Consider the following 20697-nt stretch of genomic DNA (forward strand, 5'->3'; position numbering starts at 1 on the left):
TTGAATGTGAAGGAGTGCGCCAGCCAGCATTGAGCGGGATTTCCAGGTGAGCTGTACTTTCCCCAATATGTTTGTGTGAAACCAAGACAGGCTGAGACAAGAAAGAAGGAATTTTCCGTCAAGAATCATATGCGTATCGGTAAACTGCACCAATAGTTACACCAAGCCATCAACAGGTTTATCATTATTTCAAAAGATCCAGGAAAGTAAGAAATCAGTTTCATCATACACGTTAAATGTAGATTTCTACATTGCAAGAGATTTCTACATTGAAGAGATTTTGCATGTTAAAGGGACTGTATAGAATTGGTGGAGATGAGAATTGGGCTTTTAACTTTGTGAGATACCTAGAAATCACTTATGAAATAGTACAGAGCATACTATTTTAAGAGGAATTCATAGTTTATTAGATGAAAATCGGTTTTGTAATCGCTGAGACATCACAAAACAAAGTAAAACAAAGCGATCCTAATAAAAGGTATGGGTCCCGCTTTTTATCAGGAATGCTCTTTTTTTATTTCTCAGCCATTTTAAAACCGATTTTCATCAAATAAATGTTGAATCCCTCTTGGAATTACATGCTCTTTCATATTTCATGAGAGGTTTCTCATTATCTCACAAAAAAAAAATAGTAGAAACTTGAACTTAGGTTTCAACCAAAACGATACGCTCCTTTTAACATTTTTCTTAATGGTTGTTTAACATTGCCTATTATGTTTAACAAGCTGTCTGGACACCCAACATGCAACTGGGCAATAATGTGTCAATGAAAAAGTGGTTATATTTAGAATAATAATTTAGACTTTACCCCGGTACCGTGTTTGCCATCTGATTCTACTAGCATAGGCGCCGGAAGTGGGGGGGGGGGGGGGCGCCCCCCCCCCCCCCATCCAAAAAGTGTGGAGGGGGTGGGGGCGTTTTTGCCCCTCCCCCCAAAAAAGCCCCCCCCCCCCAAAAAAAATAAAATAAAATAAAATAAAATAAAATAAAAATAAATAAATAAATAATAATAAATAGATCATAATAGTAATTAAATCAAGGAGTGTATGTATGATTAAGTGGAACATAGGTACAGACAAAAAGAGCACATAAGTAGCGTTCTACTATTATGATTTCATGAATTGCCGTTATTGTTTATATGGTTGCCTGCTTTGACATGCGCGAGGAGTTTCACATGTGTGATTGTGCGCACACACCCGTATCCATTGTGTGTGTGCAGATGTTTAGTCATACGTACACTGTTTGTAAATGTTTATATTCTGTTTGCTTGTTTGTGATTGTATATCTGCAACTTATATTATGCAAGATTGATGCATATACACTCCCACCTGTGCAATTATTCCCTGCCGTCTCTGCCTCCTTCACTGTAGTTATCAGTTCCGCTATTGTTTTGATCATCATTATTATTTTCTACTTGTGTATGATAATATCCATGTTTTGTATCTTGTCTCCAGTCTTGACAAAGGGCAGGAAGCCCGAAAGCTTGAGTAAACTCACTTGTGAGGATTAAGCAACGTCTACCGCCTCTTTACTCTCGTTTATATATATATATATATATATATATATATATATATATATATATATATATATACATATATATATGAATATATAAATATATATATATATATATATATATGTATATATATATATACACACACATATATATATATATATACACACACACATATATATATATATATATATATATATATATATATATATATATATATATACATGTGTACATTGTGTAACATATGTATATGGTCTATCGTGAGCCCCCTCCAGTATTTGCCCCCCCCCCCCCCCCCCAATCCAAAACTGCTTCCGGCGCGCCTGTCTACTAGACTTAGGGCCTATGCATTGAATTACACTAAAATCATCAAAGTTTGTCTTGAATTACATTCAAGACATTGTGTGAAAAGAGAGTGAGAAAATTTTCTTGTAAATCGTGAATTCTGAGTTAAAAAAAAAGCAAAAAAGTGCGCATTCCGAATTCTTCTTCTGGTCAAGTTTGCCTCCTTCAGTGAGCTGATGATTTATTGTAGACACAATTAGAACCCGGCCGTTTGGAATTTCAACATCTTGGCATATACTGATCTAATGTTAGACCTTGCATGTTTTTTGGTTTTTTTTCTATCTCGACTAATATTACGATTGTAACAAGTCAGGTTCTCAGACAGTAATAGCCCTTTAGTAGGCAGCATGCTGCCTGGCCATTTATCTGATCACCTTTTTTTGTGTTGTGCGGAATAAACAATGAAAAAAGGGCAGGTATAAATGTGGAAAAGTATAGGACATAGCTGAGGCTTGCCTAGGACTAGTCAAGTCCAAGCTAGGTCTTATACCTAGACCTATAACTTTAGTAATAATTGTTAGTTTTAGCTGCTTTCATTGTCTATAGACTATCCTTCATGCAAAAGTTTCACTTTTGAGTGTATATTTCAGAGAAAATGTTCTTCGTCATCTAAGAATATGCACAATTTCTGTTTCCGTTAATGCTATAACTTTTTGGCATGAGTAAGTCAAGCAATATAAGTAATTTATTTATAAAAGAGTTGAGTTTTTATTTTTACAGTGTATCAAAGGTATACATAATTGATTGTTTGATCAATTTCCTTCAGTGTATATTTATCTATAGTCTATAATGTTTCTTTTATTTCCTTCGTGTTGTCACGACAGATCATTTTAATGAATTTTATTTTTGGAGGGTTTATATATATATATATATATATATATATATATATATATATATATGCTTGTTTACCTACCTGTAGTATACTTCAAATCCTCAAAACTATTTAAAAAAAATCATATACAAATTCTAACAAACAAGGGAGGTTGACCAAAATCTCTTGCCATTTTCTTAAAAAAGAAGAAGAAACCCCTTGCATTTTCAATGCAATATACATGTATAATAATTTTTTTTTGAATAGTTTTCATTCCAAAAATGTATACTTTTATTCACATTAAGATGTAATATTTTGAAAGTAAGAGCGCGGAACACAATTTCAGAACTATATCGGTTTGACGATTGCTCGATTATACCCGCTAAACGTTTCCGTTTCAACAGCGGCCTTGTAAAACCGAGAGAGTTGATCACCGGTCGAGTAGTGTAGGATTTTTATGTTAAAATGAGCTTTGATAGAAATCGAATGATAAATGTTTCACGAAAATGAAATCTAAAATAAGAATTTGATGTTCTTACGATTATGTTTCTTGTTCTTGCCAAACAGTGATACTAGCACCTCGCCTTCCGCATCTCTCACTAACCTGTACCCAAGTTACTTGATGAGGAATCTTATACATGTATAAGCAAATTTGAAAATTCATGCTCTCATGTAATGTCCATGTTTGATATTGAACTGTTGGCCTAATTTTACTCTATTATTATAAAGTTATCTTGAACATGGTAAAGGATCTCGCACTTATATCATATACATATATATATATATATATATATACATATACATATAAAATATACATGTATATATATATATATATATATATATATATATATATATATACACACACAAGATATAAACATGTTGAGAATTCACGTATTGGCTCCATGAAGAAATTAAGAAATAAACTGTGGTAATGCACTTTTTTTTTTTGCTAATAAAGAATGAGTTTATTTGACTCAAATTTTCAGCGGCCTCCGCCTTCTTCAGGAGTCTTGACAATGACAGTATCAAAACAAAGCAAATAAAAATTGAACATGTAGAGCACGCACTCATAGACAGACTTGGTTGCTATGAGATACGGCTGGAGGTGTGCACCCTTTACAGTGATGTTGCCATGTAGACGCAGTCGTCATGGCACACATAAGGAGAGCATTTCTTCATTATATATAGGGGGATACATGTATATCTAAAAAATAACGTGCAACAAGTCCAATGATTTCACAATGAAAAAAAAAAAATGACTTGACGTTGAAAGTATTTACAATGAATAGAATATGCTAAGCATTTGCATTGTGTTGGGCAAATTATGCTTTCCAAGCCCAGAAGTTCTAAGTTTATTAGATGATTGGTGTTTTTTTCTTTCAATGTGACTTTAATGTAACTTTCACATGACAATAACAACACTCCTACATGTACATGTATTATGTAAATGCATCACTGTAATCTATAAGTATATAACAGTTGTAATCATAAATATTATGTATGTGTGTACAATGTATGTATGTATGTTGTATGTATGATGAGTTGATCTGGCAAGACAGGTATCGGAAGGTTTTTATCATCTCCCCCTCCCACTCCCTCTCTCTCTTTCCATATGAAAATCAAGATGTAATGCATGCGATCAGATTACAAATGTATGTACATGTATATGATGAAAATTGTTGAAGATAATCAGATTACTGTGAAATGCCATATTTGTGTACACCGCTAATGAAATTGCAGAGAATTGATATACCATACTTGTAAAGAAAATACCAAGCAGAATATAAATCAAATCAAAACCAAATCAAACCAAATCAAATCACATCAAATCAATACAAGTACAGGTACATTGGAGATGATATGTTGGTAGCATGCCTCCAGTGCAAGAATGATAGTGAAACCACAATATTCAAGGAAACCATGATCAACACACCGTCTACATTATCTTTCACTGCGCTTTTATTTTTTGTGAATTTCTGAAGTTGAATGACAAATGCAAAATCAACAACTTGCGAAAATGTTGTCCCCCACTATATGTCATCTCAAAGGTGGAAAAAAGCTGACCTTATCTCTTGAAGTGGGATAAAATCTATTTCTCATCCTCAACTGTGGCTCTTCATTGAAATGTTCTACACTTCACAGAAAAAGAGTCAAAAGTCGCGAAATAATTGTGAAAATGTATGGCTTATACACGACTGCACCACAGGATCCTCACGATGCACAGGTACATGCATTATGTATAGAAAAGGGTATTGTATAAAGGGAAATTATCAAGTGATAGCTGGTTTTTTGTACAGTGCATTCCACACTTTTATAGCAATGCACTTTACTGACTATTATTACCCCAGTGACTGAATACACTACAAGTTGTATTTCCAACCAGCACAGACAGTGATCATTCTCCACTCACTGTGCAGCATTCCAGCTAGTCACACCCATTTTACAGGCGTGCACATGCTGATCAACCAACATAAGCTTGCTCATCCTACCGAGTACCCATTTATACTCCTAGGTAACCATGTCGACAAAGTGCCTTGCTGTAGGGCAAACGTGTCGGGCTTGACATGAACTTGAGCAGGTGCGATACAAGCAGTGCGATACATTAATGAATGAAACAGTGATTGCAAAGTTCTAATAATCCAAACAACAAGACACCCAACAGATTTGTTTCAAAACTACATCAAACTCATGTACAGATGCTACAGATACTTTCCTATCTATTTTCTTAATTTGCATCAGACATAACTATAATTGACAAAAGCCAAATGTCTGAAACTAGTGGGTTGCTCTTTAAGATACCTGCTGGGACATTACTATCACATGGTGCATGTACTTTAATAACTCTTGCAAATGTCGTTAACATGGATAAAGAGGGGAAATAAATCATGGCAAGATTTGGGCTGACCAAACACAGTTATTCACTAGGAATGGTAAAACATTTGGATCTCTGATAGAGCCACTGAACTTCATTCACACAGAAAAAGAACCCATCATAGATGATGCATGCAGTTTGACATCCAGACCACTTACCGCAAAGATTATGTTACAAACTGTAACAGCCATGCACCATGATTTGACACTCTCCACATGGCCATTTGGTATGTACTGTAGGAGACATTCTTTTTTGTTTTCATCACAAGGACTCATTTCTCAACACTCCATTAAAGAATCTCACAGAGCATAAAAGCTGTATGATACTCAATACAAACTAAAATATATCTGGGTCAATCTGCATACCCTACTGTCTAAATAGCAAAACTGGATTTCACTGCTGTCCTCTGCTACCATATACAAGTTTGCTATGAACAATTGGGACGATTATCTAAGTGCTTCATTCCAGTATTTTTGTAATCCAAACCATGCATTTGCCCTGTCTAATGAAGAAAAGGAAGAAAAAATGACAATTTTTTAAATTAAATTTCAATACATTAGCAGACTATATGTCAAAGAAAAAAAAAGTTGTTGAATTAAAACAAACAAAAACCACACCTACCTCCCAAAGAGACTTTGCAAGTTTTATGTACAACTTAATGTTGACTTCAATAAACTGAGTAAAATCAAGCAAAACTTGTAAGTTTTTCACAACTGAACACCAAAGTAGAAAGTGGAAGTATCACATACAGAAAAAAAAGTATATTTGTCACAAACCAGACACTTTTTAAGGGAGTGCTGCTGCAATCACCTCACCTCACAGCTCTTCCACTGTGTGAATAAATATCATACTTTGGGTTGATGATTCAGCAACTTCAACTATCTATCATGACCCACATTCTGTTGCAAAAAAAGAAAAAAAGAAGAAGATATTTTTGTGGATATAAGATGTACATGTGTGTGTGTGTGTGTGTGTGTGTGTGTGTGTGTGTGTGAGAGAGCTGGTCTACAGTTGAGATGTCAAGAAATGGCATCGTTTACCAGCTGAATTTCACCTGTGGTTGCAACAAATCTGTCAAATGAAATTATGTGAAATATTACTTTCTCATTATTTAGGATTTTAACGCAACTTTTTTCCACTCTGCTTGATTTCAACTGAAGAATTGGAAGGCAATATCATCACCTTTGTGGTTGTGAACAATACCTCACTTTTCTGAAAAAATATGAGTGCAAAACATACAGTGACTCTTGTATTTTACGTCTGATCTTGAAACCCTTTTGGTTTCATAATTTTCATGAAAGTTGACTTGAACATGTGTGGAATGGCATGATGAGTTAATAGTCATGCACGACAATGCATAGCTACTTCACGTACACTTTTTGCACACTACAGCTATTTCAATATGCACCATGTACAGATTATATTGCATATCACTAGTTGACTCTCATCGTATACTGTAAAGAAAATGAATAACTTCACCTGCAGCTTTACAGTATGAAATTTAGAGTGTTAGAGATTCATCTTAAAAGCATTTGCAGCAAAATGAACACATTGATATTTTTCCCCCACAAAATTATTTAATGCGATTAAGATAAGATAGTTACAATTATTCTTACTTAGTGTTAACTTCACTTCCCAACAGTGATTTCCAAAATTTACCAAAATAACAGCTTTTACAGTAGATGAAGTGATGTCCAGGTTTCATAGAACACACTCTTAGATTCAATTTGGTAACCAAAAAAGCAACCCTACATCATTTTTGTATGGCAATAGCCTAGCAATGTCTTTATCAAAGGCCTGCAGTTGCTATATATCATCAAGCAAAGATAAAAAAACAAATAACAACCCCCCCCCAAAAAAAAAGCAAAACAAAAAACAAAAACAAAACAAAAGAAAAAAAAACATTGGTTTGATATTTCTGAGAACACAAAAATATGGGGTTAAGTTGTGAGGAAATGACATTGCCTCAATAAATTGATTTCATGTGGTTTGAACCAATACATATCTACTTCTTAGTGAAATCATGTGAAACTTTGAAATGCCTCAACTTTATCTTTTGTCCAACTTTGCCATTGTGCTAGTTTGATTTCACTCTGTTTATTACAGTCAGAATGAGCATGGGACAGGACTGACTTTTTGAAATAATCAAAAAAGGATAGTTAGATGCAGACTCTATACCTGCATTCCACTCTTGGAAGGGTGTCTAATTGATAATGATGTTGTCAGTACAATACATTATTTGAATAATGTTAGCCTGTCAGGTTAACAGTTGAAAAATCTGGAGGTAAATGGTGTGTATTGAGATGAAAAGTTTAAGACCTTTTTGAGAATACTAGCACTGCCAACTAGTGGAGCATTACTCTCAATTACAACTCTACCAGTTCTACACTTGATCACACCTACTTTGCTACTACAATGTATATTTTTATCAAAATTTGTTTGCATGCACCATAAGGCTGGTAGCTGCACATCTCAGCTAAACATTCCATGTCATCATCATGGTTAAGTATTTAAAGCACAACCATTAGCCTTATTCAGCTAAAATAGTTGCACATGCCAAACTTTTTACAGCATAATTTCCCAATGTTGCTATTGTACATCCACTTTATATTTCACTGTTGTTGTTTTTTCCTCCAAATTTCATTTGTTGACTTATATTCACTGAATGAATATCTCCTAAAAATACTGCCTCTAATAACAAATATGCACAGCATGCACAGTATGTAGTCTCCAAGGTGGAAAACACATTTCTCCTGGAAAGGGATTACACCTAATTCTCATTCAGTTATATACACCCTGCAGTCTGACCATGCTTCCAAGAGTCCATGGTCCGACACATCCCAATCTTCAAAACATAATATTTGGGAAATGCTGCAGTATTAGGACAACGTAGGAAGTTGTTAACACTTATCTTATTATTCTTTTGGAATCAAACACAGTATGTTATTGTAGGCATGGATGAAATCTGTGTAAGGAAAAAAAAAAAGCTGAACAACTTTACTGATATGTGTAGAGGAAACTCACTAATCCTAACCATCAAACTGTAAGCCTGACTTGCTTCCTCTGCTGCTCAAGAAACATATTTTCCAGTTTAAAATTATATCATTCTCACAAAAGCTAGTTCACATTTGACTTTCCTACCCGAAGTTATGCCTGAAAATGACATTCCTAGAGGAAATTCAGTGACATTTGGCCTACAAATTTTCTTAACATTTCATCTTGTCATCTATCCATCGATTCCCATCCTTCTTACCATATCATAATACAACTGGACATTCCCTACTGGATTACAAGGGAATTCAACATTTTTATGCCTCCGCCACTAAATGTTGCCGGAGGCATTACATTTCTTTCTCTTTTTTTTTTGGGGGGGGGGGGGGGGGCGGGGTAGTGGGGGTGGGGGGCAAAGTTTTACATTTCACTCATATCGTTCCATACTAGTGTATACTTTTACCATCCTATTTTAACTTGGGGATAGAAAATGATACACATTTGTTTCATGAAAGTTCTCCATTTTGACCTTTAAGGACTATGTCATAAATCTAATCAGCACCTTCTGTGCTTCACAAAATATTTTGAAAAAGTGTTTTGCTCATTTCTTAATAAGGTTAAACAAGTACCAGGACATACAGACAAATAGACCAACAGACATACAGACTATCCCCAAAACAAAATCCCTTCATCAACTTTGTGGGTATAGAAAGAAATTGCACCATCAAAGGGATGTGTTACAGAGAGTATTCAGTAAATAACAGCACTTCGTCTGCCGAGAATGAGAAGGGCGTTAAGTTGTCTTGAACACTATGGGTTTTGTGGCAACTTAACGCCCTTATCATTCTCAACCGACGACTTAATTAAATACCTCTCAGTAAGAAACACATCAGTACCAATAAATACTGAGACGAAAAAGCTGTGTCACAATATACATGCAATACTGAGCTAGTTCTGCTCTTTATTCTATTGAAGCATCATGGAGGAATCGGTCACAAAAGGAGCTAAAAATAGCAAAATACAAACTGAAGAAGCTACAAGCATCTGAATCCTTTCTTTGCTTCAGTGTTTTCTAAACATTCTCAGTGAATAGTGTTCCATCTGACTTCATCTGCTCCAAAACACACTGAACACAATCATTGTCGCTTGGTAACGAAACTTTCTTCTTCTTTTTTTCACAACACACAGTTTTCCTTTTTGTTGTTGTTGTTTTGATGTATTTCTGTGTATCTCAATGTCCATTAATCATTTCAGTCACTTCCATCTGCAGTATGTGGCTGGCCATCACAGCATTGCCCTTTGTGCTTCTGGTAGTTGCCTTTCTGTTGTCGCCGACACAGCTTACAGTCGTCATCAGACTCGCCTTCACTGCTGGATGAGCTCTCCCCAAACATCCGTTTCTTCTCATATATACAGCAACCTGTTTGAAATCAAGAGAACATCATGAGTGTAAACCAGCTGTACCCGTATTGTGTATATCAGCAAAAAGATGGGTATGAAATTTGCTATAAATAAAGACATGTCTGCATAGCAATCATGCATATTTGAGGACATAAGTTTAATAATTTTGCAATCTCTCCTTCTAACTTCAAATTAAATTCCCTAATGATTCCCCCTTACAAGTGGGACCATGGGATAGGCCTAACTGGCACTAACTACATTTGTTCATCGCGCATGTACACTAAATGTTTTCACTATGTGATGTGTCGGACTTCGAACGCTGGACTTCAGCATCAAACACTAAAGCCTAGCACCTCTTGTGCTTCTCGATAAACTCTTTATGTGCCACCTTCGCACGCCTGACTCAGTCAACGGCGTGCCAACTTTGCATATTCTGCTCAAAGACATAAACCCGCCCAAACCGTTCGATAAATCACCAAATGCCACAGTACAGAGAACATGTTCCTCACAGTTCCATTCCTGTCACTTGAATTTTATGTGGTGATTAACTAAGCAGTATCTCCTACTGGATTTGAGAGTAAATTCTCAGTTTCTGTCACTGTTTTGTGTGCAAAAGTCATACCTCTACAATAATGTAGCTACACACAGGGTGTTTACACCATGGCACATAAAGAGTTAACATTTTGTCTGGGCTGCAAGTACCAGTTCAGTGTATCATAAAATTTTAAAATCTTATACTGGAATATTGCTCTCCCTTCCTGTCACTGAACATTCCTAGGCATACTTACACTTTGATTTCTTCTTGCCCATGTGCTCATTGTCGACCACCCCAGTTTTCCAGTTGACCTTTTTCTTATTCTTTGGCTTGCGAAGCTTCAGAGTAACTGTTGGCTGTATGATAGTTGAGGAATGTAAAGATAGATAAAGATTGCAGCAGGAATAAACATGACCAGATAAAATACACACATCCAAACAAATTTTTCATCTCATCAAGAGTTCAGACTTTTCACTTCCAGAATAATGAAAGAGCAAATAACCATGTGGTAGTATGTATACGTACATCTTTAGGAAAGCATGGGCATAAAATGTAAGTACCAAGTTGGGGGAATTTATTAGAATTTAGAATAAAATACATTGTATCTGACCAGTTTGTCAAGGGTACTATGCCAGGCATTCGCAAAGGAAGGAAATGGAATGCCCAACAAGAGGTAGAGGAGATGGTATCTCAATTGAGACACAAGAGAAATGATGGGACCTGTGCAGACAAGCAGAGTTACGTGTACCAGCGAGTAACAAGGCAAGGTGGAAGAAGACGTCTGACTTAGACTAGATCATGTGTAAGGAAGAGTAAAAGGTATGGTGAACGCAGTGGGGCTTGTGCAACAGGGAGCATGGTGTTGATGGAAGTGTGTGGAACCACAGTTCTTGTCGTGGAACGACATCTGGAATCAGGCTAACTCCAATTCCTGTTGCAAGCCACGTACATGTACAGTGTTCTTCCCTCTTCCACACAACTTGAAGAATAGGGAAAAAACAGAGAGTGAGAAATGCCATAGATATGCGAAGAAGGGTTCACTTCAAAAATTTCTTTAAATTGCCAGGTCTATTTGGAAGAAGGCTTGAATACTTGGAGGCACCATGAGGTCTCGAGTGACAGAGCTGTGTGATGCCCCGTAGATTGTCATGGTAAGGACAAAGCAATGTTGAAAAAAACCCAATAAATTCTCCAGTCATGATCTCCTTCATGAAGGCTGGAGTTCAATCTGGGCCAGACAAGAAAACAAGGCCAAGACTTCAGAAGACTCATTGGTCAGGCAAGGGACTGGCAGATGGTTGCAGACTTTACATTGTACTGTAACACAAAGTACCCTAATAGCAGGGCTGGTGGAGTGTTTTCAGAAGTGGGGGGGGGGGGGGGGGGTGTCCACTCCCGGGCCTCATGAGCTAACAAGCAAAAAAAAAAAAAAAGAAAGAAAGAAAAAAAAATGGGCTTCACCGCAAGTTCTGGTGCCACTTCCTGGTCAAAGAAGGCAATTTCATGTGAACTGACCATTCCACAGGAAGAGAACACTGATATAGCCCATGAATACAACACAAGTACAGTGCACTCCCATTACAACAAACACGGTTATAACGAAATTTCGTTTCAACGAAGTAAAACTTCTGGTCCCAAAATTATCGCCATTAAAGTTTATGGCACAAAATTTGCTTATAACGAACACGGTTATAGCGAAATTTTCGTTATAGGGCAAGTCCAAGATAATGTCCCCTCAGATGCTCAAAATTCATCTTGATTTAATCAAAAAGTTATTGATCTCATGTTGTAGCCAAAGAGTTAAATTATATATTTCCAGCAAAGAAAATATTCAATTATGCAAATTTATGCAAGAAATATGGCCTTAATTTGCATAAATTAAAAACAAACCTTACGTATGGGACAAATTAAAAATATTCATCTAAAATCAGTTGAATTTGTCCTTGACCTACCGGTAGTTCCTTTATGGACATGACCCCTGTATGAGCTAGTATAATTTCCAATAGGTAAGACAATGTCAGCACATTAATTATGCAAATTATGCTCTTTCCCAGAACGAAGTGTCCCATACGTAAGGATTTGAGTATGTTTTTTTAAGTTTTTTCTGAAAATTTCCAACATTGACCAATCATACTTTAGGAAGTTCTAATTTATTCATTTTAACTCCAGATTAGCAAAACTAAATGTGGAAATTTAATTAGTCCTTCATCTTATAACTAATTCAAGTTTGCTTACGTATGGGACAAATGCCTTACGTATGGGACATTACATGCAAAGTGAATGGGAAAACCGCCTTTTGACAGGGATGCTATATGTCCTTACATTTGTTTGGTTAATGGTTATCTTTGCACCTACTCTGAAGGATATGTCTATATATCTACCTCTCCTACGTAGTTGACCTCAGGGAGAGTGTAAGAACAGCATTATTGAGTCATTCTATGATTAAGAAAGGAAAATAAAGAATATTCATTTATACTTGTATTTTCTTATTTTCATTACAGGCTGTGCAGCTGGTCTTCAATTAATATTCCTCCTTTTAACATTTTGATATTGAACATTTTCTTAATTCAGTTATCATTTTCAACTTTACCTCTCTACAAAATGACTTTGTCCTAGAGAATGGGATTTTCTAAGTGTCATTTTAGGTGCAGTACACTGTTCAGCATGTACTACAGGCTGTACAGCCTAAAAAGGGAAATCAAAACAATTGTGCTTATGGTTCTCATCAATGACAACATTACAGGTCTTACTGAAAAGAAAATCACTTGAGGTGACAGCAAGTAACTTTGTCATTGCTTGAGTTGATAGCAAAGGAAAAACCCTACAAGAATACTTTTTATTTTTATATGATGTTTAATATTTCAACTGCACACCCTCAGAATATGTCATGACTTATCAAGGTCATAAACATAATTTCTGAAAATCCTGTAAAATGAAGACTATAGTTTACATTTGCCATGAAACACAATATCAATACTGGTTCTGTGGTTGGAGTGCTAATAACACAAATTACACAAACAAATAGGGAATTCAATTTTCTTTTCTATATTGTGTTTGAAGAGACAGATGTGCTCTGAGACACCTTAATCAACTCATACTTACTTTGTACCCCACATCTACACAATTATCAACAAGCATTGCAATCTCGTAGTGTATGATCAAATTAGGTTATTAGAATTTATCAAACTTGTAAGTTTCAGATCAGTGAGTTACTTGAGTGTTTCAAATCTAGAATTACATTTTCTCTTAAGATTTAAATGTACAAATGATAATCTTTCTTGTATCACTACACAAGCATATGTATGTATGTACAAAGTACAAACACAAATTTTGTCGTCTTTGGTTTCATAGACCTGAAGCCAAGCAATTTGGAAAAAAAAAAAAAAAAGCCAGCATTGGCACATACATTCTTCTATCTCTTTGTTCTACCACGGCTTTTAAACTCTAAAAGTTTCATTAAAATTGGATTGATTTTGCAGAAGCTAAAATTCACATGGCAAAACATGATGATTACAGAGCAAAATTAATTCCTCTTGTTGTTGTTGTGTCTTGTGCTGCATTTCAAACAATTACAAAGCTCTATAAAAACTTAGACAACTTGCAAGGTAAGCTTAAAACTACTGAAAGTACCCACTTCAAACTGTATTTGCAAATTACACTGTACATGACATTTGATTTTACAGTTGAAATTATCAAGACTACAAATTAGTCATGGTACATGTGCATGTATGCTACATCAAGGTCATAAGCTAGAATTTGCACATTTTTTTTTTTCATTTGATAAAAAATATTGACCAGAGTATTACAAATGGGCTAGAAATAGAGTGTCAGTATACTGTATCTGTATGTGTAGACATCATGAGGACAGTGTTAATGCATGACGGAATCCAAACTAAGACATTGTATTTAATTGTAAATTGGTAATTACTTTTATTTGTCTTATTTTAGCTTTTGTTAGGTATCTGAACCGGGAAAGTACCCACTTAGAAGTCTGTTTCATTTGTTACATGTTGTAGTATGATTTGTGGAACTGAATATGACACTATGGGGAAATTTAAAGTCATTCCCATGAATACACTTGTGCACTAAAGACAAATGTCCCATACGTAAGTTCAGCCATGTCCCATACGTAAGGTGTACTTTCGTTAATTAAACCAACTTCATGAAAATATGCGCCATTCTTTTGCAGTGAAACTTTGCTGAAAGATACTTCAGTATTGTACCTTTCTTCACTTCTAAACAGAACTTGATCAGTAAGGTACTTTCAGAGAATTTTCAATTCAAACTTTATTTTGAAAAATCCAGTTTTTCTCTGGTCCCATACGTAAGTTGCCATATTTTTCTTAATAAAATAATTAACCCAAGGTCAAATGACATCAAACTTAAACACAATATTCTTTTCAGGGCTACCAGTCCTCCTGATGATAAACAGTAAAATCCAAGTGCTCCTTCATTACTTTTCAGAGGTTTGAAATCTCTGAATGTCCCATACGTAAGGTGCGCGATATCTTGGACTTGCCCTATAACAAAGTATTTTCTGAGCCCCACTGACAAAGAAAAACAAAAGAAATGTGATTTGTTATAACGAAATGCAGATCGCTTTTGAAAATACGTAGCGGAACAAGCATTTTTATAGCGTCTCTGCATGGGAGAACGCTTCACATCACCGTGAGTTTGCTCCGTGTGTCACGCAGTTTTAAATGTAATATTTAAACGAAATTAAAAAGGTACCTTCCCATTTCACATTGCTTTCCAGTGTACGATGAGTATTCAAAAAACAGAATATTATAATAGGCCTAATAATACTATGTGTGGTTTCCTTGTTTTTGTTATATATTGTGTTTGTTCGATATAATGAAATTTCGTTATCAGTCCAGGCGCAGCGACCCAGAAAAAAATGATTTCGTTCAACCCACCCCGCAGAAAAGGTTTGACTGCATGGGGTGGTCGGTTGGACCCTCTGGAACACTCCTAGGTAGTATGTGATATCAAATTGTGGTATCAATGAAATTTTACAGGCCATTTTAGTTGCAACATGACCATATTCTTCGAGGAAGCGTCTGCGCACACTAAGACTACTTCACGTACCACTAGCACTGCTTCAGGCGCCAATGCCAGTGGTGCATGTTATAGTCTTAGCGTACAAAGACTTTTTCCGCGACAAACATCGGTTTTTGCCTGCAAATGAACTTTTCACGCTAAGCTGGAGTCGGTGTAGTGTAGTTTCCAGACGTTTTTATTTCGTCTTTATTTCTCCGAGTTGAAGCAAGCCAAGTGAGAGTGCATACCCAGCGATTGTGACGCCCGAACCGTTTTTTGTGGCAATCATTGAGCATGCACCCTCACTCGGCTTAGCGCAATACAGCGGGCTTCTACACAATACACAAGCTGTAACTCAGAGAAATAAAGGCGAAATAAAAACAGCTAGAAATTAAGACTAGGGTTGGTAACGCTTGTCGCTATTGGGGCACTGAAAATGACAAAATTATCACAGTTTTTGCATTTATTTCACGAAGGATTCATCGAAACGCCTTAAAACTATATATGTGCATGTTGCTAGAGATGTCAGCAATACAATGGGATACATTGTAAGGTATAATATTGTGCATGGTTACCATGGTAACCGGATGCCTACAGGTGATTGGTAACTCCCAAAAATATCTGGAATTTAGACAGGTTTGTTTCTTTTGCCTTTCGTGCACATCACTCATTGTAGATGAGTTCTACACTGTAAAATTAGTCTGGATAAAAAGGGAAAAGACGTCCAAGATTTTTCCCTCATTCTCTCCTCAGCATTCATTCATTACTGCACGTTTTGAATAAAATTTACATATCATGATATTTCATTTTATTCTATATATATATATATATATATATATATATATATATTACAATAGTTAACGAACACAAAAGTACACTTAATTCTTTGATGGATAATCTAGCGCACGTGTATATTCCTTCTTTAGAAAGGAATTTATCGGTATTCTTGAATTAACTTCCTTTAAGAACATAAACAATCAATTGCTTTCCTCTGCTCTTTTCCAGGATTGTTTTGAATAACCATCACTCTGTAAATACTCGAAAGAGGCGGCCAGCTACTATAGAATATTGGCTTTGCTTTCTGTATTCATCTTATTTTTAAGGGAAATTTGTGTCCATACATTATTAAAAACTATATATACATTTGCCTATGCTTTGAAGTCAATTTTGTGTTGAAAGTACGACGGATGCAACTTTTTCATGCATTTTACTATTCGAAAATGATATCTTTCTTTCAATGGCCGTTTATTATGCCTTTGCTTGCAAATTTTGCTGTAACTTGAGAATGCTTCAAAATATTCTTCACATATACCTGATGTCGTACACTTTATGCAGAAGGAAGGACATGCTTATTGAGCTTTTTGAAATTATGGGCTTTAGTTTTCGAGTTATTGACAACTAAATTCGGATTGGATAATACTGGTTGCCATGGCAACAGGGAAAACTTTTTGAACGAAAATCAATAAAAAATTGTGTTTTTTTTTATTGCATCTATAAGATAAAAAAAAACAACAATGTTTGCAGCAGCAGGAGGCATTTTGGGGGTTACCAGTCACCCTTAGGCATCCGGTTACCATGGTAACCATGCACAATATTATAACTTAAAATGAATCCCACTGTATGGATGACATCTCTAGCAACATATACATATAGTTTTATGCAGTTTTGATGAATTCTTCATGAAATAAATGCAAAAACTGTGTGAGTTTGTCGTTTTCAGTGCCCCAAATAGCGACAAGCGTTTACCGACCCTAGCCGTTTTTTCGTCTTTATTTCTCTGAGTTGCAGTTTGTGTATTATGCAGAAGCCCGCTGTATATATTGCGCTAAGTGGAGTGAGAGCACACACCCAGTGATTGCGATTCGGTTGTCACAATCACCGGGTATGCGCTTTCACTCGGCTTGCTTGAACTCTTGAAATAAAGACGAAATAAAAACGGCTAGAAACTACACTACACCGAACCCAGCTTGGCGTGAAAAGTTAGTTTGCTGGCAAAACCCTTGTTTATCGAAGAAAAAGTATATGCGCACTAAGACTACTACAGGCAGCACTGGCACTGGCGCCTGTAGCAGTGCTAGTGGTGCGTGTAATAGTCTTGGCGTGCGCAGACTCTTTTACGTTTGTTCCAACAAATCATGATGAAAAGTGGCCAGTAAAATTCTACTGACACCACAATTTGGAACCACATACTACCTGGGGATGTTCATAGAGGTCCCATCTACCACCTTGTCTGGTCAAACCTTTTCTGCGGGGTGGGTTGAACGAACTCCTTAATTAAGCCTCTTACAGGAATTAGCGCTTTGACTATATAACAAAAGAACACTGCAGGTCCCGAGCATTTCGTTATAACAGGAGTGCACTGTATGTCAAAGTACATTGTATGCTGGACTTGAGACAAACACTAGTGAAAGTGGATGGAAGGTGGCGTGGTATCCAGTTGAGGTTGGATGCATAGAACATGTATATGCCACCAAAGCACTCCTCTACTTTTTCTCAAAGTTGAGAACGCCAAGCACATAGAAGAGGAAGCTGGTTGGGGACTAGCCCCGGAGACCGCGCACGTTGGGGCTGGGCGCAGTTAGTTGGGGACCTGATGGAGACAAGTCACCAATAGGCCAATGTAGGTGTGGCAGCCCTGCATTGAGCGAACCTGCTGGTGCCCATGTTTTGGTGGGTTGCTGCAAATCAGTTGATTAAAAGTCTTTCTTTTTTTTTCAAAAAGCGCAGACAGAATTTTGTTCTTGTGCACTTTTCATCACGGAGAGTGAACATGTACTGTGTAACAAAAAAATCACTGTACAAACTTGCCATATATGTCAGGTGAGATGGATGCGGATGATAAGTAAACAGGGGGGCCTCATGAGCATCTCACCCTGAGGGCCTTATGAGCATAGCTGGGGTACTCATGAGTTGTGTTTAACTTTACACCCACAACACATCCAAGGTATGTTAAGGATCAGGAGGGACCCATATATGAGCAGGAGCCCCCCTCACGAGCAGATTTCCCAGACTGAGACAGTATACTGTACACGCCGAATATTTCGAGAGGTTTTTATTTACGCGAATTTCGCGAGTCGGGTGCCATTCGCAAAATTAAAGACACACAAAAATATTGACTTTGATCCCGATGTAAATGTGACGTACGCGTGTACATTGTACACTTCTCCATTCAATACAGGCCTCCACGATCGCGAATTTAACCACTTGCACAATTGTTGGGAAGTCCCGATTCGCGAAAATTTAGACTCGCAAAATATATGGCATATACAGTAGTCAACTCATCAACAACCTATTTTTAGATCAACCACCTTCGCGCAATGGCTTCCTTGCCTATAAATAATCACAATGGAAGCGACGACGCTGCAGTGCTTCGTTAAGTCTGCGTTCAAATAGAAGTACAGTGTATACTATTCGGGTATTTGGTGCTCGTTTTCGAGGGCATGTGAATAGCTTGAATCGAACTAAAGGATTTCCTAACACCGGTTCACATACGTTGTAGGAGGGCATAGAATAGTAGTATAGCATAGTGGGAATCGCGCTTGTTCGATTTTTGAGCAGCGTACATGTATACCATCTTTTGTTTATGAAATGATGAAAATTTTGGTCTGGATTTGCCCTTTAGCAAAAATAAGCATGTAGACTGACATTCTGATGCAGTTAAGAAATTGTTATTGCTGTGATGAATGTGTAGGAGGAAGAAGAAGGGAGTTGATGGTGCTGGTGCGGGTGATGGTGTACTGGGTCGACTTGACGGCGCATAGCGAATAGCGAATACGAATAGCGAATACCGTATATTTCTATGTGAACGCAGCCTAACGTAACTTGTCGTAAGTGTATCAAATTTGTGAATCTGTTCGCCAGTTTGATATTGTTTGACAGGGCATTCCAACCCTTCGGCAATCCTGAGCGGTGGTTTAGAACTCTAGCCGACTTTTTTGTGAACAGTTGGCAAAAGGAGTTGGCTAGTGCAGTTGAAGAGCTGTGTAAATTAATGGAGTAAATTTAAGTTAGACTCCACTATAAAAGTTTACTAAACTTTTTACTAATAAAAGTTAGTTAGACAGTTTAGACGGTTATTAAGATTAAGAATCATGTCTAGTAATATCTAGTATTTAGCTCTTTTTTCAGTATCATCAGCTCAGCTCGTCACCGTGGCCTTATGGGTCTAGCTAAACATCGGAATATATCGGAAGTTTCAAGTTGAAGTTTACTTACTGAAGCTCTGGTTTCTTCTGTCACAGTTCTTGTTGATGTTGGTATGGTATGCGTACTCGTCATTGTGTTGCTTCCGGCCCGGTTAACCCCAGGGCGCCCCGTTGCGATGTAGACAGTTTACGCTGCGCTTCGCGTTCGGGCTGGTTGCAGTAACCGTCCGGCCGGCTTCCCTGTGGCTGAGGGGAGCTGTGTGACCAACCTGTGCTTCGCTTGTTTGTGGTCGCCGAAAATGTTCTCGAATACTCACGTCAGCTGAGCCGCGGGGCCATGTCCATTAAAATTTATCTTGAAGTGATATTCTACAACACAAAATCACACTGACTTTTGGCCGGAAAGACTGTCAATGACAATGCCCGTCACAAACAGCACGTAGATTTAGATTTTGTTCTCGAATTCTCGTAGGCAGTGCAATCCACATCTGACTGGACATGCCAGCCATGCGCCACAGTAAACACAGTCTTTCTGTACTAATTGTTTCGGCGTAACATCATGGTGGTGGTGTACATGCAGTGAACCCACCGTGAACCATGTCCTAACTTTGCTAGCTAGCAACAAAGTGAGCCCTCTCTCGACAAATATGCAACATGCTCCGGACTTTATCAAAAGTAACGTGCTAAATAAATTATTCAATTCAATAATCATTTCACATTATGACACCTGAGATGAAATGTTTGGGATGGATACATGTATAGTTATGACATTTCATATATGCATAATAGTGGAATTTTGAGATTGCAAATTGATGATATGATAAACTAAGAGAGGCATAACTTGGGTGAAGGAATCAAAATTACACAAAACTGAAGGACAATCTTTAGAAAATATTATTGCTTTCAATTATCTTTATTATATCTATTGTTTTATGCCTTTGTCACATAAAAACAAAGGTGCAAAATTCTGACTGACATGGTTGTCAGTTTATGGTTGCCATGGCAACCAGCAACATCAAATATAGCTAAATTATATATCAAAATGTT

The 20697-nt window shown here is 36.9% G+C and overlaps 1 protein-coding gene across 2 annotated transcripts in view; it reads right to left on the bottom strand.

Annotated features, from left to right (window-relative positions):
• LOC139740030 (uncharacterized) overlaps positions 1–20129 on the bottom strand; it is a 166165-nt gene extending 146036 nt beyond the window's left edge. Inside the window, exons 1-3 of one of the 2 annotated variants that reach the window (XR_011711537.1) lie at positions 19721–20129; positions 10719–10821; positions 9007–9949 (exon numbers count right to left, since the gene is read on the bottom strand). Coding sequence is in view for 1 of the 2 variants with exons in the window: in XM_071650624.1 (XP_071506725.1) it covers positions 9780–9949; positions 10719–10821; positions 19721–19783 (336 nt within the window). In the remaining variant the exon portion in view is untranslated. Of the gene's footprint in view, positions 1–8977; positions 9950–10718; positions 10822–19720 lie in introns of those variants that run through there. The other variant, XM_071650624.1, reaches the window with a different exon arrangement.
• Positions 20130–20697: the final 568 nt, after the last annotated feature.

Source organism: Diadema antillarum, unplaced genomic scaffold (genome assembly GCF_040938485.1).
Source record: "Diadema antillarum isolate AM-2024a unplaced genomic scaffold, OU_Dant_1.0 seq00000827_RagTag, whole genome shotgun sequence".
In the NCBI taxonomy this organism is placed as follows: Eukaryota; Metazoa; Echinodermata; class Echinoidea; order Diadematoida; family Diadematidae; genus Diadema; species Diadema antillarum.